The 24,263-nt window shown below is 51.5% G+C and overlaps 1 protein-coding gene across 7 annotated transcripts in view; it reads left to right on the plus strand.

Moving 5' to 3' along the window:
• Positions 1 to 24,263, plus strand: part of MROH1 (maestro heat like repeat family member 1) — a 111,614-nt gene that overhangs the window by 35,100 nt on the left and 52,251 nt on the right. For all 7 annotated transcript variants that reach the window (XM_073329839.1, XM_073329843.1, XM_073329837.1 and 4 more), the window contains 12 exons: positions 2,999 to 3,077; positions 5,030 to 5,143; positions 6,253 to 6,326; positions 7,124 to 7,243; positions 14,153 to 14,263; positions 17,735 to 17,879; positions 18,019 to 18,059; positions 18,784 to 18,925; positions 19,975 to 20,027; positions 20,928 to 21,035; positions 22,252 to 22,371; positions 23,688 to 23,810. In XM_073329839.1, the coding sequence (XP_073185940.1) occupies positions 2,999 to 3,077; positions 5,030 to 5,143; positions 6,253 to 6,326; positions 7,124 to 7,243; positions 14,153 to 14,263; positions 17,735 to 17,879; positions 18,019 to 18,059; positions 18,784 to 18,925; positions 19,975 to 20,027; positions 20,928 to 21,035; positions 22,252 to 22,371; positions 23,688 to 23,810 (1,230 nt within the window). The remainder of the gene's footprint in view (positions 1 to 2,998; positions 3,078 to 5,029; positions 5,144 to 6,252; positions 6,327 to 7,123; positions 7,244 to 14,152; positions 14,264 to 17,734; positions 17,880 to 18,018; positions 18,060 to 18,783; positions 18,926 to 19,974; positions 20,028 to 20,927; positions 21,036 to 22,251; positions 22,372 to 23,687; positions 23,811 to 24,263) is intronic.

Below are 24,263 nucleotides of genomic sequence, written 5' to 3' on the forward strand. Positions count from 1 at the left end.
CCTCCTTCAGCGTCTAGCTCCGAGACTCTGCCCCTGAGGCAGGGACTTCCTGTCTGGACGTTGGCACTAAGTAAATGGTCCTGGGCTGCACTTGGTCACCCTGTCTGGTGCTTGGACTGGAAGAGTTCTGTCTGATGCTGTCCCCACGTGTCATGGTCCTTTCTAAAAGCACAGACCCTCTTTCACTCTCTCTGGAGACTCGGCCCGAGAGCTAAATGATGTGGCCTGGAGAGAACTGCTTGAAATGAGCCGGGTGGGAGGTGCTACCAAAGTCCTGAAGGACAAGCGATGGCTGTGGAGCGGAGCCAGGTGCTCTAGAGAAGTCTGGGTCCAGTGATTCTCCGAACCAGCTGGAGGAGTGTTCGTGCTGCCCTAATGGAGGGGGCTCTGCAGGAATAACCATGTGCAAAGTGCAGACAGCCCTTTGTTTGAATTGCTTTTCTACTCGAGCAAACCACTCTGGTGCTGTTGAGTGGATTGACAGAACCGCTGGTCTCCAATGGGGTAATGCTGTTGTAGTGCTGGGAAGTACATGTACGGCTTAGCTTTGTGAAGGAGGCCGGCTCGCCTGGAAAAGAACTGCGATTCTCGGTTTGAATCCAGCCGCTTGCACAGACTTACTCTAACTCCAGGCCTGGTCACTGGGTCAAAAGCAGAAACTTCAGTGAATCCCTAGAGCTGCTTCTGCTCAGTTGTCAGAGGGGGTGCACTCAGCCTTCCTGTGTGGCCCCCCAGGATGTCCGGGGGCTGACTTGTGATTTGTTTGTGGTACAACACCTGGGGAAGGCCCACTTTTAAAGATTAGGCACTGCTGGGACGACCTGCTCCCCAGCCCACTTCTGGCTATGGGTGCCTGAATCTACAGGAGCTGAGGGATAACCCCACATTCCTCTTCAGCCTGGCCTGGGCTCGGTTGGGCCAGCCTGTGGCTGCTGACTCCATATGCCAAACCGAACATGGGGGAGGGAGTTGATCCCCCTTGATCAGATGGCCTCCGTCTATAGGGTGGCACCCTTTTAAATCACGTTAATATATTTTTAAGCTAATATTTAATTTTTTTTCCCTTTGGGGCCCGAAAGATCAGGAGCCCTGGGCTCCACATGGCTGGGGGATGGGCAATATGCAAGGCATTGACGTGTGCTCTTCAGTGCCCTTCCTCCACTACTGCTTTGCCCAGGCTCCTGGCTTCCCACTCTCCCGGCTGGAGTTTCTGATAGGAGAGCCCGTCACACTGATAAATGCACACGTCTAACGCTAGCTGCGCTAGCATGTCTGGTAAAACTGGTCTTTGTAAGTGCCTTAGTCAGCCAGCAGGCCTGTGGCTATGGCAGAGGAACTGAAGGTGGTGAGAACTGTTTAAAAAGTTTGTGTTTTACACAAAGACAAAATAAGACCATAAGGTAATGGCTGCCAACCCTGTGCAGACTGTGTGCTAATGAAATAGTACTCTAGGTACACCTGTACATATACAATGATGGGGTCTGAATTAGCTGCTGTGACTCAGGAAAGAGATCTGAGTCATTGTGGAGAGTTCTCTGAAAACATCCCCTCACTGTGCAGCAGCAGCCAAAAAACAAACAATGTTAAAAATCCTCAGGAAAGGGCTAGAGAACCTGACTGAAAATATCCTATTGCCTCTCTCTAAATCCATGGTACGCCAACAGCTTGAATACTGCGTGCCAATGTGGTCGCCCCATCTCAAAAAAGATCTATTGGAAAAGAGACAGAGAAGGGCAACAATGATTAGGGTATGGAACAGCTGCTGTATGAAGAGATTAATAAGACTGGGACTTTTCAGCTTGGAAAAGAGACAAGCAAGGGGGGATATGATCGAGGTCTATAGTGAGTAAGGAAGTATTTACTCCTTCTCATAACACAAGAACTAGGGGTCACCCAATGAAATTAATAGACAGCAGGTCTAAAACAAATATTTCTTCACAATATCCCCAGTAATGACTTCCACAGCTTGACTGTGTGTTGTGTGAAGGCCAAAACTATAACTGGGTTTTAAAAAAAGGACCTGTCCTCCAGGAACTTATCTAGTTCTATCAGTGGCTATTAGCCAGGATGGGTAGGGGTGTAACACGTGGTCTGAGTGTCCAGCCTCTGTTTGCCAGAAGCTGGAAGTGGATGACAGGGGAGGGATCACTTGATTACCTGCTCTGTTCATTCCCTCTGGGGCACCTGGCACCAGCCACTGCTGGAAGACCGGATACTGGTTTAGATAGACCATTGGTCTGACCCAGCATGGCTGCTCACAAGAGCTTGTTCTCAGGATCAGAAGTGGAGAGTGGAGTCACTGATTTTAACCAATACAGTTATGCAGTAGCATTAGCCAAAAAGACCTGAACAGCCAGGAACTTTCTGGCATAAGTACAGACAATGAGCAGCTTGCTTTGGATGCCAGTAAGAAATATGTCCTGTCTGCAAGCTGGAGAGGGAGCAGATGGGGAGGGGGTCCCCAGATAAACTGCATATTAGAGCAGTCTGCAGAGAGCGATTTTTAGTATTTAAAAGAAGGGAGTCTGCAATGACTTGCAAAGGAAATAGATTGTGCTCTGATCATGTTAAACTGCACATGAAATGGAAATGTGTAGCAGCTCCAAACCAAACCCACAAGCTAGCTGATCCCATATGCCAAGGCCACTGCACACCGCTTTCCACCCCCCCAGCTTGTTGAATGAGCCTTGTCTGTGGAACCTACGCTCTCTGCTAGCACTGAATGACTGAAGAGTGCGAAGGTCTGTGCTAGCAGGTACACGCAGCTTCTCCAGGCTACTTCGCAATGATCAAATGTTTAAAGTGCTCTGGGAGCATCACGTGCAGCATATGGCCTGGATTCCAGGACTGTGAAATGCTGGGCTCTTCCATTGGCCGTGTCCAGCTGCAAGTGTGGATTCGGTGCCTGCGAATGTACCTCAAGCTGAAAGGGTTTGGTGTGGGGCTTAATGCCAAGTGCTGCCCAGCTCTCATTGATTTGACTCTTTTCCCCCAACAGATTTGTGCCCCAGTGGAGCCCTCTGTCCCCCTGAGTTTAAAGAACCACAACGAGGTCCTTCGATGCTTCACTGTCCTTGGTAAGGGTGCAGGGGGCTGAGGGGTGAAGGCCGAGTCCCCTGTGGACTCTTGCTGTGACTTACCTCCTGCCTGTCTATGGCATTGTGTGTGGGTTTGAAATCTGCAGAGATTCTCTGCCTCCCTGTGGAAATGCCGATCATAACCGCAAACTCTCGTGGTCAGTGTTCAGCATTTGTGGGAAAGGGGTTTTCCTGACCCCCTCTGAGCCAGTCTCCTGGCACGTTCAGGAAGGTTTGAGCTCCACCTGAGATCTGGCTGCATCAGGGGGAAGGCAGAAAACCAGTTTCTCGCCTTGTCTGGGTGTCCAGTTGGGTTTGGCAGACTTCAGTTCTGGGAGGGGGATGGGGAAATGGGACAGACAGACTGACCAGATTCTTGTTTCGACTGTCCCCCCTGGCTTCAGGCTTGGTGAAAGCAATTGCTCACATCCCGTGTGGGGACTGTGCCAAAAGCAGGCAGATTACAGGGCACCACTTGCTTAACTGAGGGGTTTGCTGAGATCTGGCCATTTAAAACTTGGCCTTGGACTGACTTGGCTCGAGTATGAAGGTTTGCTGGTGTGGCATGTCTCAGGGATGCTGAGGATTCCAACCTCTGTGGCGAATTCATCGCTCTCCGAAGGCATCTGGTTTCACTGCTCACGTTCCTGAGGGCCATTTAGCAGAGTAACTTCCGATGATTCTGCTGCCTCTTCAGACAAATAGAGGCTAGTAACGCAGCACATGCCAGTTAGCCCTCTAGCTTAGCCGGGTATGCTGGAAGGGATAACGGGGACAGAGACTGGCTTTGTATGTACCCTGACGGTTTTTGCTTTACCCTCTTTTTGCTTAAAGCAGCAGATGGCAGCAGCCAGACTAGGTGGCAGGATTCCAGGGAGCCCCTCAGGGCAGAACTCCACTCTGATGTGTAGCGCACAGGTTGTCTGCTAGCCTCTGGATGAAAGCTCTGTGGAAGGACTGAGCTAGTTGAATTATGTCTCTGGCTACTAGAGTCCTGCATAAAACAGAGCCCTGGTGTGATTTCTAGCACTGCTTGTAGCCCTGCCTCCTGTATGTGGGAGCCTTTATGGACTGAGTCCTGTAGCCCCCAGCTCTGGCAAGCTTCCCTTTAGAATGATTCATACTTTAAGGGAAGCTTGTGGAATTGCCACTAAAGCAGCAGTAGTTTGATTAGGATCCTGCCAGACGTCTGCCTAGTCACTGTCAGATGACTTCCCTCTGTCCTTAGCCCTTGTGCTTGAAAGCCTGACAGCTGAGCCGCACTTCCAACTGGTTTTATGCAAAGTAGCAACACTAGTTCTGAGATGTCTAGAGTAGTTCTGATTCCTTTCTTTTCTTATGATGAGTTTGACTTATGCCAGTGCACCTTGCTTCAGCTGGGTCTCCTGGGACTGAGCCTGAAATCAGCCAATGCATCCGTGATAAATGCAAGGTGTTAGATGTTGGAAGGTGTAACCTGACCTCCTCCTGCACGGTCCTGGGTTCTAAACCACCGGCTTGCTTGGTGGTTTGGGAAGAAGAGGATGTGCTTGTCCACTTGTGGACAACTCTGCTGAATGTTCAGCAAAGGTCGCTAAGATGCATAACCAGTGGGGGAGACGTGCTGAAAATACTGCAGAGGCATCACACAGATCAGCAGACAGCTTCCACTGGAGTATTGGCCATGTGAGCCAAGATAGCAGAAATAGAGGGTATACTAATGACTTTTGAAATACAAACTGCAAAGCCACAGCCTTCAGTTGCGGAGGGGCCTGTCCCAGCATGCAGCGCACCAAATTGAGGAGAATACCCCTTGCTCATGCCGAGAGGCAGCATTGCTTCCTGGGACCTGTAGTCTCTGGGCTGCAGGCCTGTCAGACTAAGGTGACTGCCGGCCGCGTTTGGCCTGAGGTCTTTCTGCTGGCTGCTCCTGAGCTAAGAGTGTCCATAATGGTGGCCTTGTTCTTCTGCAGCCTGTACATTTCCTGATCGCTTGCTTGGCTTCCTACTCCCAAAGCTGGAGAACCACAATGAGAGAATACGTGTGGGGACACTGATAATCATGAGGCAAATCATCAACTGTGCCTGTAAGTACCAAAAGGATCAGCTCCCTCCAGCGGCCCTGTCGTATCCATGCAGGGTGCTAGCACCCAGGTGGGAATTTCTGCTCGGTGCTAGGCCATGTGCTTGGGTAGCTAGACCTGGGGGCTGGGATTTCAGAGGACTGACCTCATTCTGGCAGACAGTCCCTGACTTCTTGGTCATGTCCCTTTGGGGCAAGAGGAGACCATGTGATCATCTAGTCCGGCTCTCTGTATAGTGCAGGCCAGAGAACTTCCTAGCACATCTCTTAGACAAACACCCTTCACGGCCTTGTGCCCCAGACAAGCCCTTATGCCAAAATTGTGATATTTAGTATGCACACCACTGTTACCCGCTGTAGAGCATCACAAAGCAGGAACCTTGGGGCCACCCTGCAGGATGTGGCTTGGGATTTAAGCTCTGTTCCTTACTCCCATCCCATTGTGGGCAGACAACACTGAGAAAATAATGCTCGCTCTTTCTGGGGGGGTGGAGGGAGCCAGGGATCCTTAGGCCTGGGAGCCCCCAGGCAGATGGGCAGCTTGTGAGTAGTCCAGATGCTTCCTCTGAGCAGACCTGGCCTAGGGTAATCCGCTACACAATGCCTTTCCCTTAGTAGCCAAAATGCCTCAGGCCAACTCAACCCTTTATTGCTGCGTTTACTAATGGGTGATCTCCACTTCCACCACATGGGAATGTTCTCCTGGTGCCGGATGGCAAGCCTGCTCTGGCCTCATCCATGCCTCTTGGAATAGAACTGTTCCCTTCCCAAAGCCAAGGCGTGTAACTGTTGGCTAGTCTGGGTGGAGTTGCTAAATGTTAGCTTGGACGTTCTGCTGGCACAATGCTGCCCCAACCCTCTTGGCCTCTAAATTCCACTCCTGCTCAGTGTGAAGAACCTGCATGGAGACTGCAGCGTGGCTTTGTATCCAGTTGCTTGTTAGGTGGAAAACAAGCATCTTTCCCACTCAGTGGCCCTTCCAAGAGGGGAAAGGAGAGAAGCACACATCTGGCCAGGGAGGGTGGTCAGTGCTGGATGCTCTCTGGGGCCAGGCCCTGTGGTCCTGTCAGTCTGGGCAGGGATGAGTTGCTGAGCCTTTGTTCTTTCTTCCAGCCTCTCAGATGGAGATTAAAAAGTCCTTTATTCTTTCTTCTATGAAACTTCCTCTGCAGGACAACAGTAATAAGGTAACTGGAAACTCCCCCGTCTATCCTTAACTCCCGGCTGGTCATGTGGTGAATTAGGCTTTTCTGGGACTTGGCTCCCCTTCAGGGCCCTGTGGCACTCTGCAGGTGCCCCATGCTGTAGGAGCCCAGCTCGCCTGGGGGCTCCCTGTAGCTCTGCCCCTCTTCTCATACTAGCCCCTATGCCTGGAACATGCCCCCTGGGTCCTCTGAGGTCACCTTCTCTCTCTCCTTCAGCTCCCTCCTCTGAGCACTCATGACTCCCATGCTGACCTCTCCAGTGGGTTCCTCTTTTAAGACTAAGAATTACAATAAGCCTCTCTCATGACCAGCTGTTGTGATCCTTGTCCTCTGTCCCCCTTCCCTTTGTCAGTGGAACAAAGGGAGGTGTCTGGTTTAGACCCAAGCTGGCTGGGGGCAGCTCTCTGCCGCGTCTCTCTCAAGCCCTGGGTGTGAGAAGAGTTCCTGTAGCTAATCTGGCTCTGTAGGGTGTGGTACTGCTTGCAAAGCACCAGAGTTTGGTTTTCAATCTAAATGCCTGGCCTCTAGAGCAGTGACTTGTGCAGCCTTGGGAGGCTCTTAAATGGCTTAAGAATCCCCTCTGGTGTGCATGGCTGCATAGCCAGCAGCTGGGTTGTGTTCGTGTAGGCCTTTCCTGGAACAGATGGGTGCCAGGGATTGGGGCGGAGGTCAAGGACGATTACTCGTTCCCGCCTGCTCCAGCCAAGGAGGATACTGGCCTCTGCTTTGCTCGAGGGGCTGCCACTGTGGAGTGCACTGCTCACCCTCTGTTCCTCTAGGTGAAACGGGCCGTGGTCCAGGTGATCAGCGCGATGGCTCACCATGGCTATCTGGAACAAGCAGGCGGGGAAGTCATGATTGAGTACATCGTCCACCAGTGCGCCCTTCCTCCTGACACGGTAAAACTGCCATGATACAGCCAGTTCTTACGATTACCCTTGCCTTGTCCTTCTGGATCAGGGCACGCGACTCTGTGAGGACTGGCTCTGCACCCTCAGGCTGCTGGCCTGGGTGTAAAGTTCATTTGTCTAGCCTGGCGGTAGTAGGCTCTCTCAGCGGGGCCTGTGTGGTCTCTTGGGCCCATGTGAGAGCAAATCTTGGTTTTAATTCTAGCCAGCACATCAAGGACATTGGAGCCTTCCCAAAAGTGGTGGGGTTGGGGGCCACAGGCACCTCCCCAGGCACTGTCTCCACTCCTTCTCTCTTCTCCCCCTCCCTCCCCAAAGCCAGAGCAAGGCAGGTAGAGGGACCTACTCCCCACAGCTCTCCTTGACCCGGCTCAGCCACAGCCTGGCCATGGTAAAAGTTGCTCAGGCAACTGTGGGGAGCTGCGGTGGACCCTCTACCTGTCCACGGTGAGGGTGGGGCTGAGGACAGCAGCCCCCAGCCTGTGTCCCCACCCCCCAGACTCCCACCCAGGACAGGTAGAGGGTCCACGCCGTGGCTCCCACAGCTTCCCGCATGGCTCTTACCATGCCGGGCTGCAGCTCAGAGGACCCACCTGTCTGGGTAAGAGCGGTGGAGAGCCCAGGGGGTAGGGGCAGGGCCGGGGGCTCCTTTCTGGGTCCATGCGGCTCCCACCACTGCCCGGGCTCCCCAGCTGGCCTCCACACTTCAAAAAGTGGGAGGTCTATGGCCCCCCTGCCCAGGGGTGATACGAATGGCCAAAGAGATTGGGCCAGGAGCTCAGTGGCCAAACCAAAGGTGCATGAGATGGAGCAGACGGCAGCCGCTCTTGCCTGGGGAGCGGAGGTGGGGCTGTGGAGATCCAAGTCCAGCAAAGTGTGGCCAGCCCAGTTGGATGAAGATGGTGGCCTTGCCTGGCAGGGACCTCTCCTCTCTGCTGAAGAGAAGAGTGGCCGCAGACTGGACTGTGGAGTTCTGCAGGCAGGCCTGGGAGTCTGGAAACTGGGTTTCTGTTGCTGCTTGCACCACAGAACTGCCTACTTTGGGGCTGTTGAGCCTGAGAAGCTGGCACGTTTCTAGACGTGGTCCCAAGGTGGGCAATCCACTGCACCCCCGCTCCTCCCATCTGTCAGTTCTCCACCCGCGCATTATTCTTGTACCCCATGAACTCTGTCCCTGCCAGTCCTTTCTGGTTTCTTCGGTCTTCACCCTCACACAGTCCCTCGATCACAGGCTGAAGCATCTTGCTTTGCAATTGCTGGAATTTCCTCCTTCCTCAATGGCTCCTCCAGGCTCCTCCCCAACTGCTTCCACAGGAAAAGGGAATAACTGAGGTAGACTGGCAGGGGAAGCAGGGGTGGGGGTCTTGGCAACTGATAATCCCCTCCTTAGCTTCTAGCCAAAAGCTGGGGGGGAAAGCTTGAGCACCCAGCTAAAAGGCCAGGTTTAGGCCTTGCCTGCCTCTCATGGGCTTCATGGGCCTAGTCATCTGGGCCCAAATTCTCAAGTGTCCACTTGAGACGTGGTGCCAGGCTGGCTGCCTACAGCCCCAAGGCATCGGTTGGAATGGGGAGTGCTTGCATCTGGGAAAGCCGAAGGTGTCAAGACTGGCACCCAAAATTCACAGTGGCCTGAATATCTATATCTTAACACTCTCACCCCCTTTTTCTTTTGGGATCCTCCTGTCCAGGTATCCCTGGAAAAGCATAAGACATATGGTGAAATAAGACATTTCCTGATAGGGCCAGGCATCAAGGTGGAAGGTGTCAATATTCAGTTTGTCCCACTGCCCCTGTGTAATATAGTGCCCTGCACCTTCTCTCACACGGGCATACCACACCTATTCCAATTAGTGTTCCAGACTTCCCATTACAGTGGGCCTGAGAAGGTTGGGTCCGGGTTGTCTAGTACACTGTAGGGTGTGGAGGGCTTACTACATTACTTATAGGTTATAATTAGTGGCTGTTTTCTAGGGGGTTGTGTCCCCCTTAATCATTTCCATATGCAACATAACATACAAATACTGTTAACAATACAGCAGCTGCTATGATGATTTACAGCAACACCGAGAGTTCTGACCACTGAGGTATGGTCCAATATCCTGGCCACCACCAAAACACTGTCTCTCCTCCTTCGACAGGGTCAAGATCTTATTGTGTCCAGTTGCAAAACCTGCAGGGGCAGCTTGTTGCATGCTTTTGTCCATATCATAAGTCCATTGAATGTTCACAGAGAAATGGGATATTGCCCAAACCAGCTTAACGACTTGGTATGGAATCAGGCCGTATGCCCTGGTTTGATTATTTACAGCAATAAGATTCACAGATCCATTTGTGCACCAAAGTCCAGATAGCAGCGTGTAGATGGGTGTTGTTTGGTTATGGGCTGGTGTAATTCCCACCAAAACCCCTCATACACAGTACACGCAATTGTCTACCCCTTGCCATAGGCCACTGATCCTGCTCCTCCATAGTCATAGGAGAGGGGCACATCCAAATATCTTCTCTTGCTGTACACTATTGTACACACCCCTCTACTGATTCCCAGTGAGCTCCTCCCCTTCTCATTATTCCCATAGGGCTTGTGGGGACCACCTTAACTGCTGTTCAGTAGCTATTACACAGGTGCTGGCCTCCTAGTTGAGCATTTTGCATTCCCATACACCTCTTCCCCTCCCCCCACTCCACCCCCACCAAGGTTAGCCTTTTGAAGCCATCCCCCACCCATGTCATTAGGTTTTTTGTTCATTGAAACACAACAATGCTAGCAATGAGACAAACACCACAGACAAACACAAAACATAGATCCATGGTATTGTGGGTTATTCTTTCGCTGGTGCCAGCTTGCTTGTAGAGTGTCTGGAAAAACAAAAGAAACAATTTCCACCATTCGCTAGTGGGGACAAATTATTGCTTAATAATAATACCACTTCCTTTTACAAATCTTCTTGCTAATTGCAGGAAAAACAGAAGAATTACCTCCAGGCTGTCCTATTTTGTTATATAATCAGGCTAGTAAATTACCCCACTCACTGGTCATTCATGAGGTGGTGTACCTCAGTTTCCCCTCTTGTACAAGAGGCCAGGTTTGCAATAGTTTCTCTATTGTACCAAGCTTTATGTTTATTCTCAGGTAATGGAGACACAGCTTTAGATTTTAGCAGTGCACACCCCCACCACCCCCTTAGGGTTAACCTGTTCCCCTTGTTTGTTTTCACCTCCCTTTCCTGGAGGGCCATAATCTGAGTCTTCTAGTAGCTTCAAGAAAAGGAGTACTTATGGCACCTTAAAGACTAACCAATTTATTTGAGCACAAGCTTTCGTGAAGTGAGCTGTAGCTTGTGAAAGCTTATGTTCTGATAAATTTGTTAATCTCTAAGGTGCCACAAGTACTCCTTTTCTTTTTGCGGTTACAGACTAACACGGCTGCTACTCTGAAACCTATTTACACAGAGGCTTTCTGGCTTGCTTTTGGATCCAAAGCTATTAACAGCTCAGACTGTCTTAAAAGGGACACATTCTACTTCCACCAGAGTTCTGATTACTTTCCACTTTCATCTCCTGCTCCAAAACACACACAGATCTGAAAAAGAAAGCACAACCTATTGTGGTTCCTTTTGGAGCCCTAATAGGATTTTAATTAAGTACCATCTTTTGTTTGCGTGGTGTTTTTTTTAACCCCTTCTCCAATATACACTGCACACGTCCTGGGAAAATGCACATTCCTTCCATAGTTTAACCTCCACAACATATTAGCCATATTAATTTTACACAAGGGATAACTGCATCGCCCGTGCCCACAGAGTTTTCATGCACACCCACCAAAGTGACAATCTGATCCCCCAGAGCTACCCCAAGGCTCAGTGTTCCTATCATTCCTCCCCTTTTCCTTTTCCTGTGCGCACATAAAATTCTCTTTTGCCTAACATCCCTTGCGCTGTGATTATTCTTTTTTACACAAGTGTACCCCGATTACACTCCCATCTTGTACAACTAGACACAACCAGGGGCAGCCAAGTTAAATTCCAATAGAAACCCCTTACATCCTTTAGTGATTTTGGTTACATTACCCAATAGTCAAATAATTTTGATCAGATTCTCTCTACTCCTGCTGCCGGTAGCAGTCCCTTTATAGACCATTTCTGCGGGAAAAGGGCCCGTTTTCCCTCAAAATTGCTGTAAAGGCTTCTGGGGACAGAAGCCTAGTGGTGGTGGTAACCACTCTACCTGACCCCCTGGGATAACTTAATTACCAAGCTTCCATCCAATGTGACTGCACAGAGTTGCACACACAGTTACATTGATATAACTGGGTTTGATCATTAAACAAAAACTTCCTTCTTGTAACACCACAACTGTCACTCTTTTAACGTCTTCACAACAGTTACCTTTTACCATTTCCCCAACTCCCAAATGTTTATTTTCCCCCAAACCCTGTATCATCAATTTTTGCAAAAGCTATTTCTAACCTTTCACTCACTTACTCCTACATTCAGTTCTTTAAGGTGGTGCAATTTGTCTGTAACAACTCAGCCACCAAGTACAATTATTGCCACACAGCTGCCTTAACCTGTGCTGTCTTCGCCTTGAGACTGTTCAAAGAGGCAGTAAAACATTTGTCTCCATGGATGCCCATGGATCTTTTTTTTTTTTTTTTTTTGGAGTAAAATTCCAGTGGAATATAGCAGAACTCCCTCATGCTTTGTCCAAAAAACCCCCCAAAAATCTCACATAAGTATCCAAAGTACCCTTCATTAAAACTTCAGAAGAACAAAAGTGTGGAAAGGCCGGGGTGGGGAGAGGAGGGGGAAGAGATGGCAAGAAACCAATTAAGCCTGTCAGGTCAGTTTAAAGTATAGGCTACCAGCAGCAAATTAAGTAAACCGAGAGAAAAGAAAAGGACATCGTTAGCTCTGAGCCAAGGGTAGGTTCCCTGGGTTGAAACAGTTGCAAACCCTTATCCCCAGGTTCTCATCCTGGCTCTGGGAGAAGAGTGGGGGTTGTTACCTGCTCCTGCAAATCCTGCCATTCTGCACTTTTGAAACTCCCTCCCCCCTCCACTCCCCCAGGACCTAGTCCCGCTCCAGTCTCTAAGGGAGTCTGTTAACTCTTCTTTGGACTCTAAACCCTGTTGTGCCAAATCACGTGTAACAACCCCTAACTAATTTACAACCCTTCAGCAGCCCTTGCTGGAGCAGTAACAAACTTGAAAGATTCCTGGCAGCTTCCCATAATGCTGCCCTTACTTCAAACCGCTCACAAGGGGACTGAAGTGCCTCCTTTCCCTAGAAGGCATCCAGTCCCCTTGGGAAGGGACCTTCTTCCACTACCCGTATACCAAAGGAGGGTGGGCTCCTCAGCCGCCTCCCATCCCTCTGGGTCCCCTAACACTGCCTCCATTTCCTTTTTAATCTCATCCCAGGATGACCCCTGCACCTGGTAGGGGCCCTGGTTCTTCCTTACCCATTTATCCAAAAAATCCTTTACCCTGGCTTGCCAGAACCTGCAACTACCATCAGGAGAGTTCGCAATACCCCCTCCAAGCAGCTGCCCGGACTGTTGGGGAGGGGGACTTACAGGCTGCCACTCACCTATCCGATGCATCCAAGTCACGGCACCAAGATGTTAGGGGGCTTATTCCTTCACCCACTTACTTCCCTGGTCGTCCTCGCATGAACAGAGAGCAACAATACCCAAAGTCCAAAGGTACAAACAATTTGATGTTTATTGGGGTGAACTTCCAGCAAGCATGATTCCAGTTTCCTTCCTTCGTGTCCCCCTTCCCAGCTCTGACACCACAGAGCCTTACCTGTGTCCCTGTTCCCATTCCCTCCTTAGCAAAACATGATTCCAATTTCCCCACTCCCATTTCCCATCCCCCCACTTCCTGATTGACTGCAGACTATATAGTAAAACGTGTTCTGCTTAGCTATACCTTAACCAATCATTTTCCTGAAATTTAACTAACCAATCCTAACATATTGTAACATGATTATGTAACCAATTATATCCCACCACCTTAATTAATTTACACCCAGCAAAATTAGTTACACAGCAGACAGAAACAAACAATCACAGAACCAGACAGATTGTACAGACAAACAATAGGGAAATGGGGACCACAATGATAGAACAACACAGAAATGAGGATTTCACATCCCACCTATTGATAAGTGAGTTATTGCCAGACAGGATGGTCTCAAACTGTTTCCTTTTACATCTTCTAAGCACTTCCCTTTCTTTGGAGGCCACAGGCATTATCAGGACAGGATTGTATTCCTAACAGCCCAATAGCACATTATTTCAATGTGAGGAGGTGACCGGTCACTTCCCAGCTTATGGCTGCCTCTGTTACTTAGCCAAAGATCTTAGCCTAAGAACAGGGCCTCAGACTATCACAGTAAGAGAAGGACCTTACACCAGCAGACAGTAATTTTGATTCTTTTATACCTCTATAACTTGCCAAGTGATAAGAATACTCCTAAATTCTTAGAGTACAGGCCTTTACAGACAGGCCTGAATTTCTATATCCTAACACACAGATGCTTAAAAATAAACAAAAAGGCCGTACACTCAGTGCTTCCTTCCCCATCAGTAAAATGGGTGCAATCTGGCAGGAGGGCAGCCTGCACCTCCTTCCAGAGACAAGGTGACTGATGTGCAAGGAGTCAAAATAGCATGGGGCAGGGAAGGCAGAGGCCTGTCATGATCCCAGAGTAACTCTGCTGTCTGCTGAGCATGCTGTGTTGATGGTTTGGAAAATGTGAGCCTGTGTAGGTGTGGGGAGGGGGTGATGGTACAGCCCCAGGGGAGAGGGAGCTGGCCTCTGTTGCCTGCCCGCTGTCTCCTGGGCCTGATCACAGCTGTGCTCCTCTCTTAACCTGCGTTCGTGCTCCCTTACAGCAACCCAGGAAGCAGACGCCAGAAGCTGATGACTTAACTAGTGACAGCGTCCAGAACATCAGCATCAATACTCTCTTTCTCATCAGCACCACTGTCGACAGGATGGACGAGGTGAGTCTGTGGAGTACTGTCGCTCCCTGCTTGGGGCTGAACTCGGTCCGTACCCTGTACTGCCTGCCTTACCAAGTGCGTGAGTTGGGAATTGCCAGTGTTAATGCACTTGGTAAGAGCTGGCCGGGGGGTGCTGTTTGGCCTGCACAATCTGCTGTCAGGCCTGCTTTTAGGCAAGTCCAGACTGCTGCAGTTCCAAAGCCAGGGACAGATCTCCCTGCTCTCTCGTCGGAGAAGAGAACAAATAGGCTCTTCACTGAATCGTTTGGTGACAGAGTCCAGTTTCTCTTTCCTCTAAGCTGAGGGCACCTGGATTTGTAAACTCTGAACAAGGAACTGTCTCAGGTGAGTTTGTGAAGTGGTGGAAGATGAGAAGGCCTTGATGTCCATTAGCATCCGGGTTCAGAGCAGGTGTACAAGGTGCCAGCCAACTTGAAGGGCTCTGTCCTTCCTGAAAAGAGAGCTGGTGGGTCAGAGGAGGGGAATGTTCAGACAGTTAGTTATTCTTCCACCTCTGATGCCACATGGATGGTGTCCCTCAATGGAAACCCCCCCTCCTCTTCCCGTCCAGCCAATCCCTGTGGTCAGGCATTTCTCATGGGGCTATCGGAGTCCTTTCAATTCAGTGCCTTGGGCAGGGATCTTATCACACTCCTGTGAAGCATGAATGGTGCTAGACCAGAGGTGGGCAAACTATGGGCCACGTCCGGCCTGCGGGACTGTCCTGCCCAGCCCCTGAGCTCCTGGCCTGGGAGGCTGTCATCCCTCCCCCGCAGCCTCAGCTCACTGCGGCAGGGCGGCAGACCCCGGCTGACCCGGTGCTCTGTGCTGCGCGGCTGCCTGTCCTGGTGCAGCTGCGCTGCCAGCCACCGGCGCTCCAGGCAGCGCGGTAACGGGGCAGGGAGTGGGGGGGATTGGATAGAGGGCAGGGGAGTTCAGAGGGTGGATAGGGGTCGGGGCTGTTGGAGGGTGGGGAACAGTGGGGTTGAATGGGGGCAGTCAGGAAGGAGAAGGGGGGTTGGATGGGGGGGTGGGGGGGCAGTTAGGGGCTAGGGATCCAGGGGTGGTCAGGGAGAAGGGGTGGTTAGAATCATGGAATATCAAGGTTGGAAGGGACCTCAGGAGGTCATCTAATCCAACCCCCTGCTCAAAGCAGGACCAATCCCTGACTAAATCATCCCAGCCAGGGCTTTGTCAAGCCTGACCTTAAAAACTTCTAAGGAAGGAGATTCCACCACCTCCCTAAGGAACCCATTCCAATGCTTCACCACCCTCCTAGTGAAAGTTTTTCCTAATATCCAACCTAAACCTCCCCCACTGCAACTTGAGACCATTACTCTTCCTTCTGTCATCTGCTACCACTGAGAACAGTCTAGAGCAATCCTCTTTGGAACCCCCTTTCAGGTAGTTGAAAGCAGCTATCAAATCCCCCCCTCATTCTTCTCTTCCGCAGACTAAACAATCCCAGTTCCCTCAGCCTCTCCTCATAAGTCATGTGCTCCAGTCCCCTAATCATTTTTGTTACCCTCCGCTGGACACTTTCAAATTTTTTCACATCCTTCTTGTAGTGTGGGGCCCAAAACTGGACACAGTACTCCAGATGAGGCCTCACCAGTGTCGAATAGAGGGGAAGGATCACATCCCTCTATCTGCTGGCAGTGCCCCTACTTATACATCCCAAAATACCATTAGCCTTCTTGGCAACAAGGGCACACTGTTGACTCCTATCCAGCTTCTCGTCCACTGTAACCCCTAGGTCCTTTTCTGCAGAACTGCTGCCTAGCCATTCGGTCCGTAGGCTGTAGCAGTGCATGGGATTCTTCCATCCTAAGTGCAGAACTCTGCACTTGTCCTTGTTGAACCTCCATCAGATTTCTTTTGGCCCAATCCTCTAATTTGTCTAGGTCCCTCTGTATCCTATCCCTACCCTCCAGCGTATCTACCTCTCCTCCCAGTTTCGTGTCATCTGCAAACTTGCTGAGGGTGCAATCCACACCATCCTCCAGATCATTAATGAAGATACTGAATAAAACCGGCCCCAGGACCGACCCTTGGGGCACTCCACTTGATACCGGCTGCCAACTAGACATGGAGCCATTGATCACTACCCGTTGAGCCCGACAATCTAGCCAGCTTTCTGTCCACCTCATAGTCCATTCTTCCAGCCCATATTTCTTTAACTTCCTGTGGGAGACTATCAAATGCTTTGCTAAAGTCAAGGAATAACATGTCCACTACTTTCCCCTCATCCACAGAGCCAGTTATCTCGTCATAGAAGGCAATTAGATTAGTCAGGCATGACTTGCCCTTGGTGAATCCATGCTGACTGTTCCTGATCACTTTCCTCTAAGTGTTTCAGAATTGATTCCTTGAGGACCTGCTCCATGATTTTTCAGGGGACTGAGGTGAGGCTGACTGGCCTGTAGTTTCCCCGGAGCCACCGCCTTCCCTTTTTTAAAGATGGGCACTACATTAACCTTTTTCCAGTCATCCGGGGCCTCCCCCAATCACCATGAATTTTCAAAGATAATGGCCAATGGCTCTGCAATCACATCCGCCACTCCTTTAGCACCCTCGGTTGCAGCGCGTCCGGCCCCAAGGACTTGTGCTCATCCAGCTTTTCTAAATAGTCCCGAACCATTTCTTTCTCCACAGAGAGCTAGTCACCTCCTCCCCATGTTGTGCTATCCAGTGCAACAGTCTGGGAGCTGACCTTGTTCGTGAAAACAGAGGCAAAAAAAGCATTGAGTACATTTAGCTTTATCCACATCCTCTGTCACTAGGTTGCCTCCCTCATTCAGTAAGGGGCCCACACTTTCCTTGGCTTTCTTCTTGTTGCTAACATACCTGAAGAAACCCTTCTTGTTACTCTTAACATCTCTTGCTAGCTGCAACTCCGGGTGTGATTTGGCCTTCCTGATTTCACTCCTGCATGCCCGAGCAATATGTTTATACTCTTCCCTGGTCATTTGTCCCATCTTCCACTTCTTGTAAGCTGCTTTTTTGAGTTTTAAGATCAGTAAGGATTTCACTGTTAAGTCAAGCTGGTTGCCTGCCATATTTACTATTCTTTCTACACATCAGGATGGTTTGTTCCTGCAACCTCAATAAGGAGTCTTTAAAATCCTTGGAGGGGGTTGGATAGGGTGGTAGGGGGCAGTTAGGGGTGGGGGTTCTGGGGGTGGTCAGGGGACTGAGAGCAGGGGCAGTGGATGTGGCAGGGGTCCATGGGGGGGCCATCAGGGAACAAGGAGGGTTGGATGGGGCAGGAGTCAGAGGGGGGCCATCAGGGGGCGAGAAGTGAGGGGGGGGCAGATAGGGGGTGGGGGCTAGGCCATGCCTGGCTGTTTGGGGAGGCACAGCCTCCCTTAACCGGCCCTCCATACAATTTCAGAAACCCAATGCGGCCCTCAGTCCAAAAAGTTAGCCCGCTCCTGTGCTAGACAAACATGATTGACTTGTTCTCCGCAGGTTCTCTGGCCGTATCTCTTGGAGTTCGTGACCCCCATACAGTTCACCGGTGCCCTGACCCCCCTATGCAGGAGCTTAATGCACCTGGCTACAAAGAAACAAGAGGAGGGAGAGAATGCCGTCCTCATCCACTACGACACACATGGTTTGTATCGGCAGCTGCTCTCCTGGGCAGATTCTGTGCCTGCTTCAGCAGGAAGCATTGAGCATCCAGAGCGTCTAGTCTTGTGCTCAAGCTCTAGGTGAGCAAGTTTCCCATCTGACACTTGTTTCTGTATTTGTAGCAAACCTGCCATCGCCGTGTGCTCTAATGGCGAGGCTGCTGGTGAGTGAGGTTGGGGCTGGTCTGTCTGGGTTCTCTTTGTACTGAAAGAAGGCGGCATTTTCTTCCCTGGAGGGGGTGGGAAGACCAGGCTGAGAATGGTCTGCCCTGGTACTAGTGCCCCCCGACTACCCAGGCCCTGGTGCCTCCAAGCCAGGGGTGCTGTAAAAGCCTGAATAATCATTCCTATGGCCTTACCGCTCTTGTCATCACTGTAATCTGAGATGGACGTGCTGTGATCCAGGGAGCAGCAGCTGGGTCCTTTCTACTGATAGAGTTCTCTGTAGTCTGTCGGCCCTTTTATGAGCAAGGGGAAATACTTTCAGAAACGTCCCGTTTTCATAAGTGACTTAGGCACTTCGGGTTCCATGTGCCTACATCATCTGTGAAAACGGGACTTGGGCACTCTTGGAAATATTACCCAGGAGCTTCTTTAAAACCAGGCCCCCCTACTCTTTGATATTGGGAACTTTCTAGCGTGTCTCAGGAAACAGGATTTGCCCCCACGTCCTTGGCAAAACATCCTGTCTCCCCTCTGTCAGCTGCATGCTTGTGTCCTGGCTGCTGGTGTTTCCATGATGGCTAAAGCAATTGTGCTGGGTTCGGGGAGGGGAGCGAAGCTATACTTAACCTCCACATCTTTCTGTAGCCTTCCAGTGCTTACAGGAATTATATACACAACTGTGAATTCACCTGCTGTAATTCTCTTCTGCCCCATTTCCCCCAGACTGTGTCTTCACAGCCATATTTAGGAGACGGTCGGGGGGCAGCTGCCCTGCGTCTACTGAATGTATTGCACCTTAATATCCATCCCATGCTGGGCCAGCTGTGGAATAAGAAGATTCCCCCCTTAGTAGAGCACTTGGAAGGTAAGGCATTAATGGGGCCACAAGCGAAAGTCTTATTCAGAGGCCTGTGATATCTAAAGGCTGCTGTTGAGGTGCGCTGTTGCACTCGGATACTGTGGGGATGAGCAGCAGTCTGGAACTACTCAGCATTAAACTGTAACTATTCAAACATGAAGAGGCCATGCAGATCACTGTAAACAACCCACGAGCTGCTCTGGCTGGCTGTCTCCCACCTCTGACAGCATCCTCGATGTGCAGCTTCCAGGAGGCAGCCCTCCTGCCCTGTCACACGGGGCTGGTGTGCAGTGCTGTGTCCCGGAAAAGCCTGCCTTCAGGCATCAGGAGGCCAGCCACACCTTGAAGCCTGTGGAGCTTTGAGGAGCAAAGTCTAGAAAACCACAGAAGAGAAACACTTGGCCAATTAAGGCTACACACATCCTCTGATCCCTGCTGCTTCTGCAAGGCCAATGCCATTCCTGCATTTAGCTAATCCTTCCATTTATCTAATGGCTGTACTGGGTCAGACCAAAGGTCCATCCAGCCCAGTGTCCGGTCTTCCAACAGTGGCCAATGTCAGGGGCCCCAAAGGGAATGAACAGAACAGGGAATCAAGTGATCCATCCCATTGCCCATTCCCATCTTCTGGCAAACAGAGGCTAGGGACACTTCAGTGAAATAATCTCAGTGCTCCCACCAGTGGGGTGGGGGCAGTGTGACCAGCCATGCCAAAAAGCGCAGAGGTTCTTTGGTGTAAGTTCATGTTCTTTGCAAACTCTTCAGTTGGCACCTTGATTTAATGACCCTTATTGCCACTGTAACTGATAACTGGACTCCATTTAGGTCTCCCAAAATATTGCACTTAAACTGTGTGTTAAATCAAAGGTAACTGGGTTCCTCTCCACACTGCATTTACACACCAGCCTCCTTGTGAGACCTAGTAACGTGTCCATGGCTGTGTTTGGAGCGTTGGCTCCGATCCCCAGGAGAGCCTGTTTTGCCTGCTGCGCTCTGTGCTTTGTAGGGTGCTGATCAGAAACCGGCACACACGAAGGGTTTGGTTTTTCTTGTAGCAAATACGGAGAAATCCCTGTCCCCGAAGGAGTGGGAAGACAAGTTGCTTTTGGTAAGTGTGTTCAAAGGGGTGTAATAGCCTGTATTGTTAATGGGGTGTGTGGGGGTGCACGCGTGGGGGGCAGGGTCGGGGGGTCCCAAATGCAGCCTGGAGCACTTGGCGACACTGTGTCTGCTCAAGAGGCCGTTGAGCCTCCTCTGAGGGTCAGTGCGGCAGAGGGAGCGTGCCTTTACGCCATGTGCAAGGCTGTAGGCCTAGAACCCGGACCTCTGCCCCCACTGCAAGGCAGCTGTGTGTCCCCAGTCGCCACGGACGGCTCTGAAGAGACCTCTTGGCTCGGACAAATGACGGGGCTCAGGTTAGCGTAGCTGCTGATGGGTTCAGGCAGGGCCTGGTAGGGGAAGTACCCGAGCCGTCTCCTCTCTAGGCTTCCTGGGTCGCCAGAGGGCACGAATCCCAGAACAGTGTGTGCGCAGGGGATTTGTTAAAGTTTAAAATAAGGCCTGGAGCAATCAAGGAACTAGTGCAGGGGTTCCTCCTGCTCCGGGAAGAGGCAGCACGCTGTCCTCCAGGAAGAACTCCTCCTCCTCCTCCCTCAGACTCCTTCCAAGGCAGCACCAGTGTTCGTGCTGAGAGCTGGAAGGAAATAGCTGAGAGGCAGAGTAGAGTTAGCTGGGCCGGCCTCGGATAATGACAGTCACTAACCTCTGGGGCCCTGCCTCCATTCAGCAGAGTGGAGCCTGCATGCGTCCCCATGCTCTGAATGCCTGTCTTAGCAGTGCCTCTCGGGAGTCTCCATCTCTGCGTGTGTGTTGAATTCAGACACTCTAGGCTCTGAGCTTTAAATAGAGGCTTAAACACGCCCAGCACTTGGGCAGGGGCTCTCTCTTCTCCTCGCACGCCGGGAGGCTCTGAATAGAAATCCGTTCTCTCCATTTCTCTCCCCTGCAGTTCCTCCGGGAGACGCTGATGGCGATTTCTGACGACGCCTGGATTTGTCAGTTCAGCATGGAAATGTGCAAACAGCTGAGCAGCTACAATGGCTTTCCCTCCGAGAAGGTCTGTCGTCGCCGTCCTCCTGGGCTTGTATCCCTGGGGAGGCGGCTGGGGTGCAGGGGCTGGGTACTCTGGCATTCAGAGGGAAGCATCTGCTCCCAGCCAGGCCCAGCTGGAGGGGATGGGGAAGCCTGGGGCTGATCTTGGTCAGCTGCCGCATACAGCCAACGACGTGGATTCTAGGCGCCGTTGGAAGAAGTGGCGGCCGCGGTGTCACCACGGTAGTGCCTTGCAGTGCGCCGCCTCTGAGGGGCGTTCGGGCCCCTGAGTCAAGGAATCGCCCAACATTTCAGTTACTCTAGTTGTGGCGAATTGGTCCATGTTTGCGTGAGCGAGCCAGGGTCTCATGGGTGCAGCCAGGGAGGAGTGGGTGGCTTTGGCGATATTTTGGAGAAGAACAGAGCAGGATTTAGGGTCTGCCTCAGTGCGGTGTTGAGGGTCACCGAGGTTCTGGCCCTCCTGGGCAGCGAAGAGCACGAAGGAAAGAAATGTCGTGGGAGGAGAGACGTGAGGTGAGGCTGTGGAAGTGAGGGGTGCCAAGGCTGACGTGAGTCTCCTGCGTACATGTGGTAGCGGAAGCCTAGAGCCGCCAAGGGGGGGTTAATGAATTGCACCAGTTGTCTCTGCTGTGGTCCTAGTGTGCTGAAGCAGGGCTGGCCGAGTTTGGGGTTTTCGAGAGCGGTGCGTGCGCGGGCCCGTCCCCCCAAGAGCGGCAGCCGAATGGCAGGCGTGGGTTGGAGTGTGCATGGAGTGGCTAGACGTGCCATGGGCTAGCTGCAGTGGGAGCAGCTGGTTCTAGCGTCTGGACTGTTTGAGCTAAAAACTTAACTTGCAGCTTCCCTGCTGTAGCCTAAGCTCGCTGCTGCTTCCTGCCTGACCCCTACCCTGCAACGCCTTCCCTTCCGGCGCCAGTGAACCCTGGGTTCTTGTGTCCTGTCCTATTCTGTCCCTGTGCAGGGTCCCATCCTGTCCTCCCCTTGTGCCTGGGAATGCTCTATTGCAAGAGTAAAACTGGCCAGTTGGAGTCTCGGGTGCTGAGAGGGGTCAGAGCAATGTGTGCACTTGGGCCGTACAGTCAATACATGATCTCCTGAGCCGTGGCTTGCATTGCAGGGTAGCTGGAGGCTGAGTGGAAGGCCATGGGTGATGTCTGCTCTCCCAAGGGCTCTGCTGGTGTTTTGGTTCTATAGAACACAATGCTCCTCTTCTTGTCTTCCAGAACTTCCTGTATAAGTGCATTGGAACAGCTCTTGGGGTCTGTTCGAACAAGGATGTGGTGCAAAAGCAGCTTCAAGAGCTGCTTGAAACAGCCAGGTACCAGGAGGAAGCAGAAAGGGAGGTGAGGAGACAGCATGTGGGCCAGCACCACCATGTCCTCTAGTGAGAAGGGGGCTTCCCCACTGCATGCCCCTCCTCCTTCTGTGTGTCACACACCCACTGAATGACAGACTAGTGCGGGCTCCAGCCCTCTGCCCCCCTAGGCACTTCTATAACCAGCTTATTCCACCTCTTCATGTCTCCCTCTGGGTTTGGCCCAAGACTCAATGGCCAGGCAGATGTGGCCTGGAGATAAAGCTGCTTCCTACCCTTTCCCCAGTGCCACACTAACGATCCCTTCTTAGCGCATGGCCTCGTTTGAGACCTAAAGCTGTCTCCCTACCCACTCTAGCTAGTGTCTGGGGGGGAGTGGTGCTTGCCAGACTACATAAAGAAGCGAAGTTCGGAACAGGCTGGCTCAGTACAGGGGGATCCAAGGAATATGGGGTACCGCGGGAAGAGGTTGAACTCCCAAGAGGTACGCTCTCTGGGTCAGTCACAGAGTAATACCTTAAACCATGTTAGCGCCTGGCTGCTAGTGCCGCAGTGTTCTGGGTGAGAGAGGAAACCAGCCCTGGGGTGCCTGCCTCTAGTGGTCTCTTTCCCTGGTGATTACATGGGCTCCCTGAAGTTCCCCTGAGCTGTCACCCAGGTACAGGATTCTCTGTCGCTATCGTAAGCTGCCATGTAGCGTTACTTTGCACTGTTCAGATGTATCGGGGTGAGTGTTACCCCTGCATCTAGTCATGTTTAAGGGCAGCACAGACATAAGTTAATGGTGACTGGCTCTGATCCAGTAAGGGCCAGTTTTTAATAAACGGTTTATGGAGTTTCAGCCCAACTTGCTGGACTACCTGGTGTGGGGAGTTATGATGCGGAAGGCAACCTGCTAAAGTTGCTTTTGATTCCCAGTAGATTTGGACTCCCTTGAATTTGCTCCTGTCTGTCTGCTGGGGAAGCAAAACTCATGTGACTTCTGGAGAACATAGTATAGCTGGCTTGTTTATACTGACAGATGTGGCTAGCCTGGGTGGCCAGGTGTGTCATGACCCACTAGGGTCTGCTAGGCAGGCCAAAGCTTCACTCCTCTAGTAATTTAGACTACATGAGAGACTCCACTTTGCTCTGAGTGGCTTGGCTGTATGCAAAGATTAGAGCCTTTCACAAGCTGCGTCCCCATATGAAGATATCTGAGCCGCTGCTCTGTGGAGAGCGTAAACTGCCAAGCCCGCTGTCAGCTGAGCACGCTTTGAAAGCCTGGTGTTAAACCACCAAGAATTGTGTTTTGAACAGGCCAGTCAGGGCTGGTGAATTAATAGCTCTCTCCCCATCCTCCAGGGACTTGCCTCCAGCTTTGGGATCTGTGCAATAAATCACCTGGACGAAACCCTGGCCAAACTAGAAGACTTTGTCAAATCCGACATCTTCAAAAAATCAGTGGGACTGTTCAGTATCTTCAAGGTAAAAGGGCCAAGTAACCTGGAGTGGGGTGATGGGGGTAGGTGCTTCCAGAGCCCCAACACAGTCAGATCTCCACACCTGAGCAGCTCTTCACTAAACAGGCCTAGTCCCCTGTGTCTCAAGGGAATGTTACGGGGGCTGCCCAGTCCCCTTGCTCTCACAGGAGTGTCATTGGCTGCAGGGAGGAGTGGAATGAGCAGAGGGTTGGGAACTGGGACCTCCTATGAACTCCAGTCCCAGCTCTGCCTCTTCCTTGCTGGGAGGCCTTGGAGAAGCCACAGCTTCAGTGTCTGTATCTGCCAAATAGGGAGTCTCCTGAGAGGTCGAGGCTGGATGGTGAATAACACCAGTGCGTTACCTGTTCAGAGCCATGTGTGGGCCGTAGCCTCGCACGTCCCCAAAGGGGAGCTATTGACTAGGGAGTGCACAAGAGCTGGCAGCCAGAGCCTGCCC

Source organism: Lepidochelys kempii, chromosome 2, assembly GCF_965140265.1.
Source record: "Lepidochelys kempii isolate rLepKem1 chromosome 2, rLepKem1.hap2, whole genome shotgun sequence".
Lineage (NCBI taxonomy): Eukaryota > Metazoa > Chordata > Testudines > Cheloniidae > Lepidochelys > Lepidochelys kempii.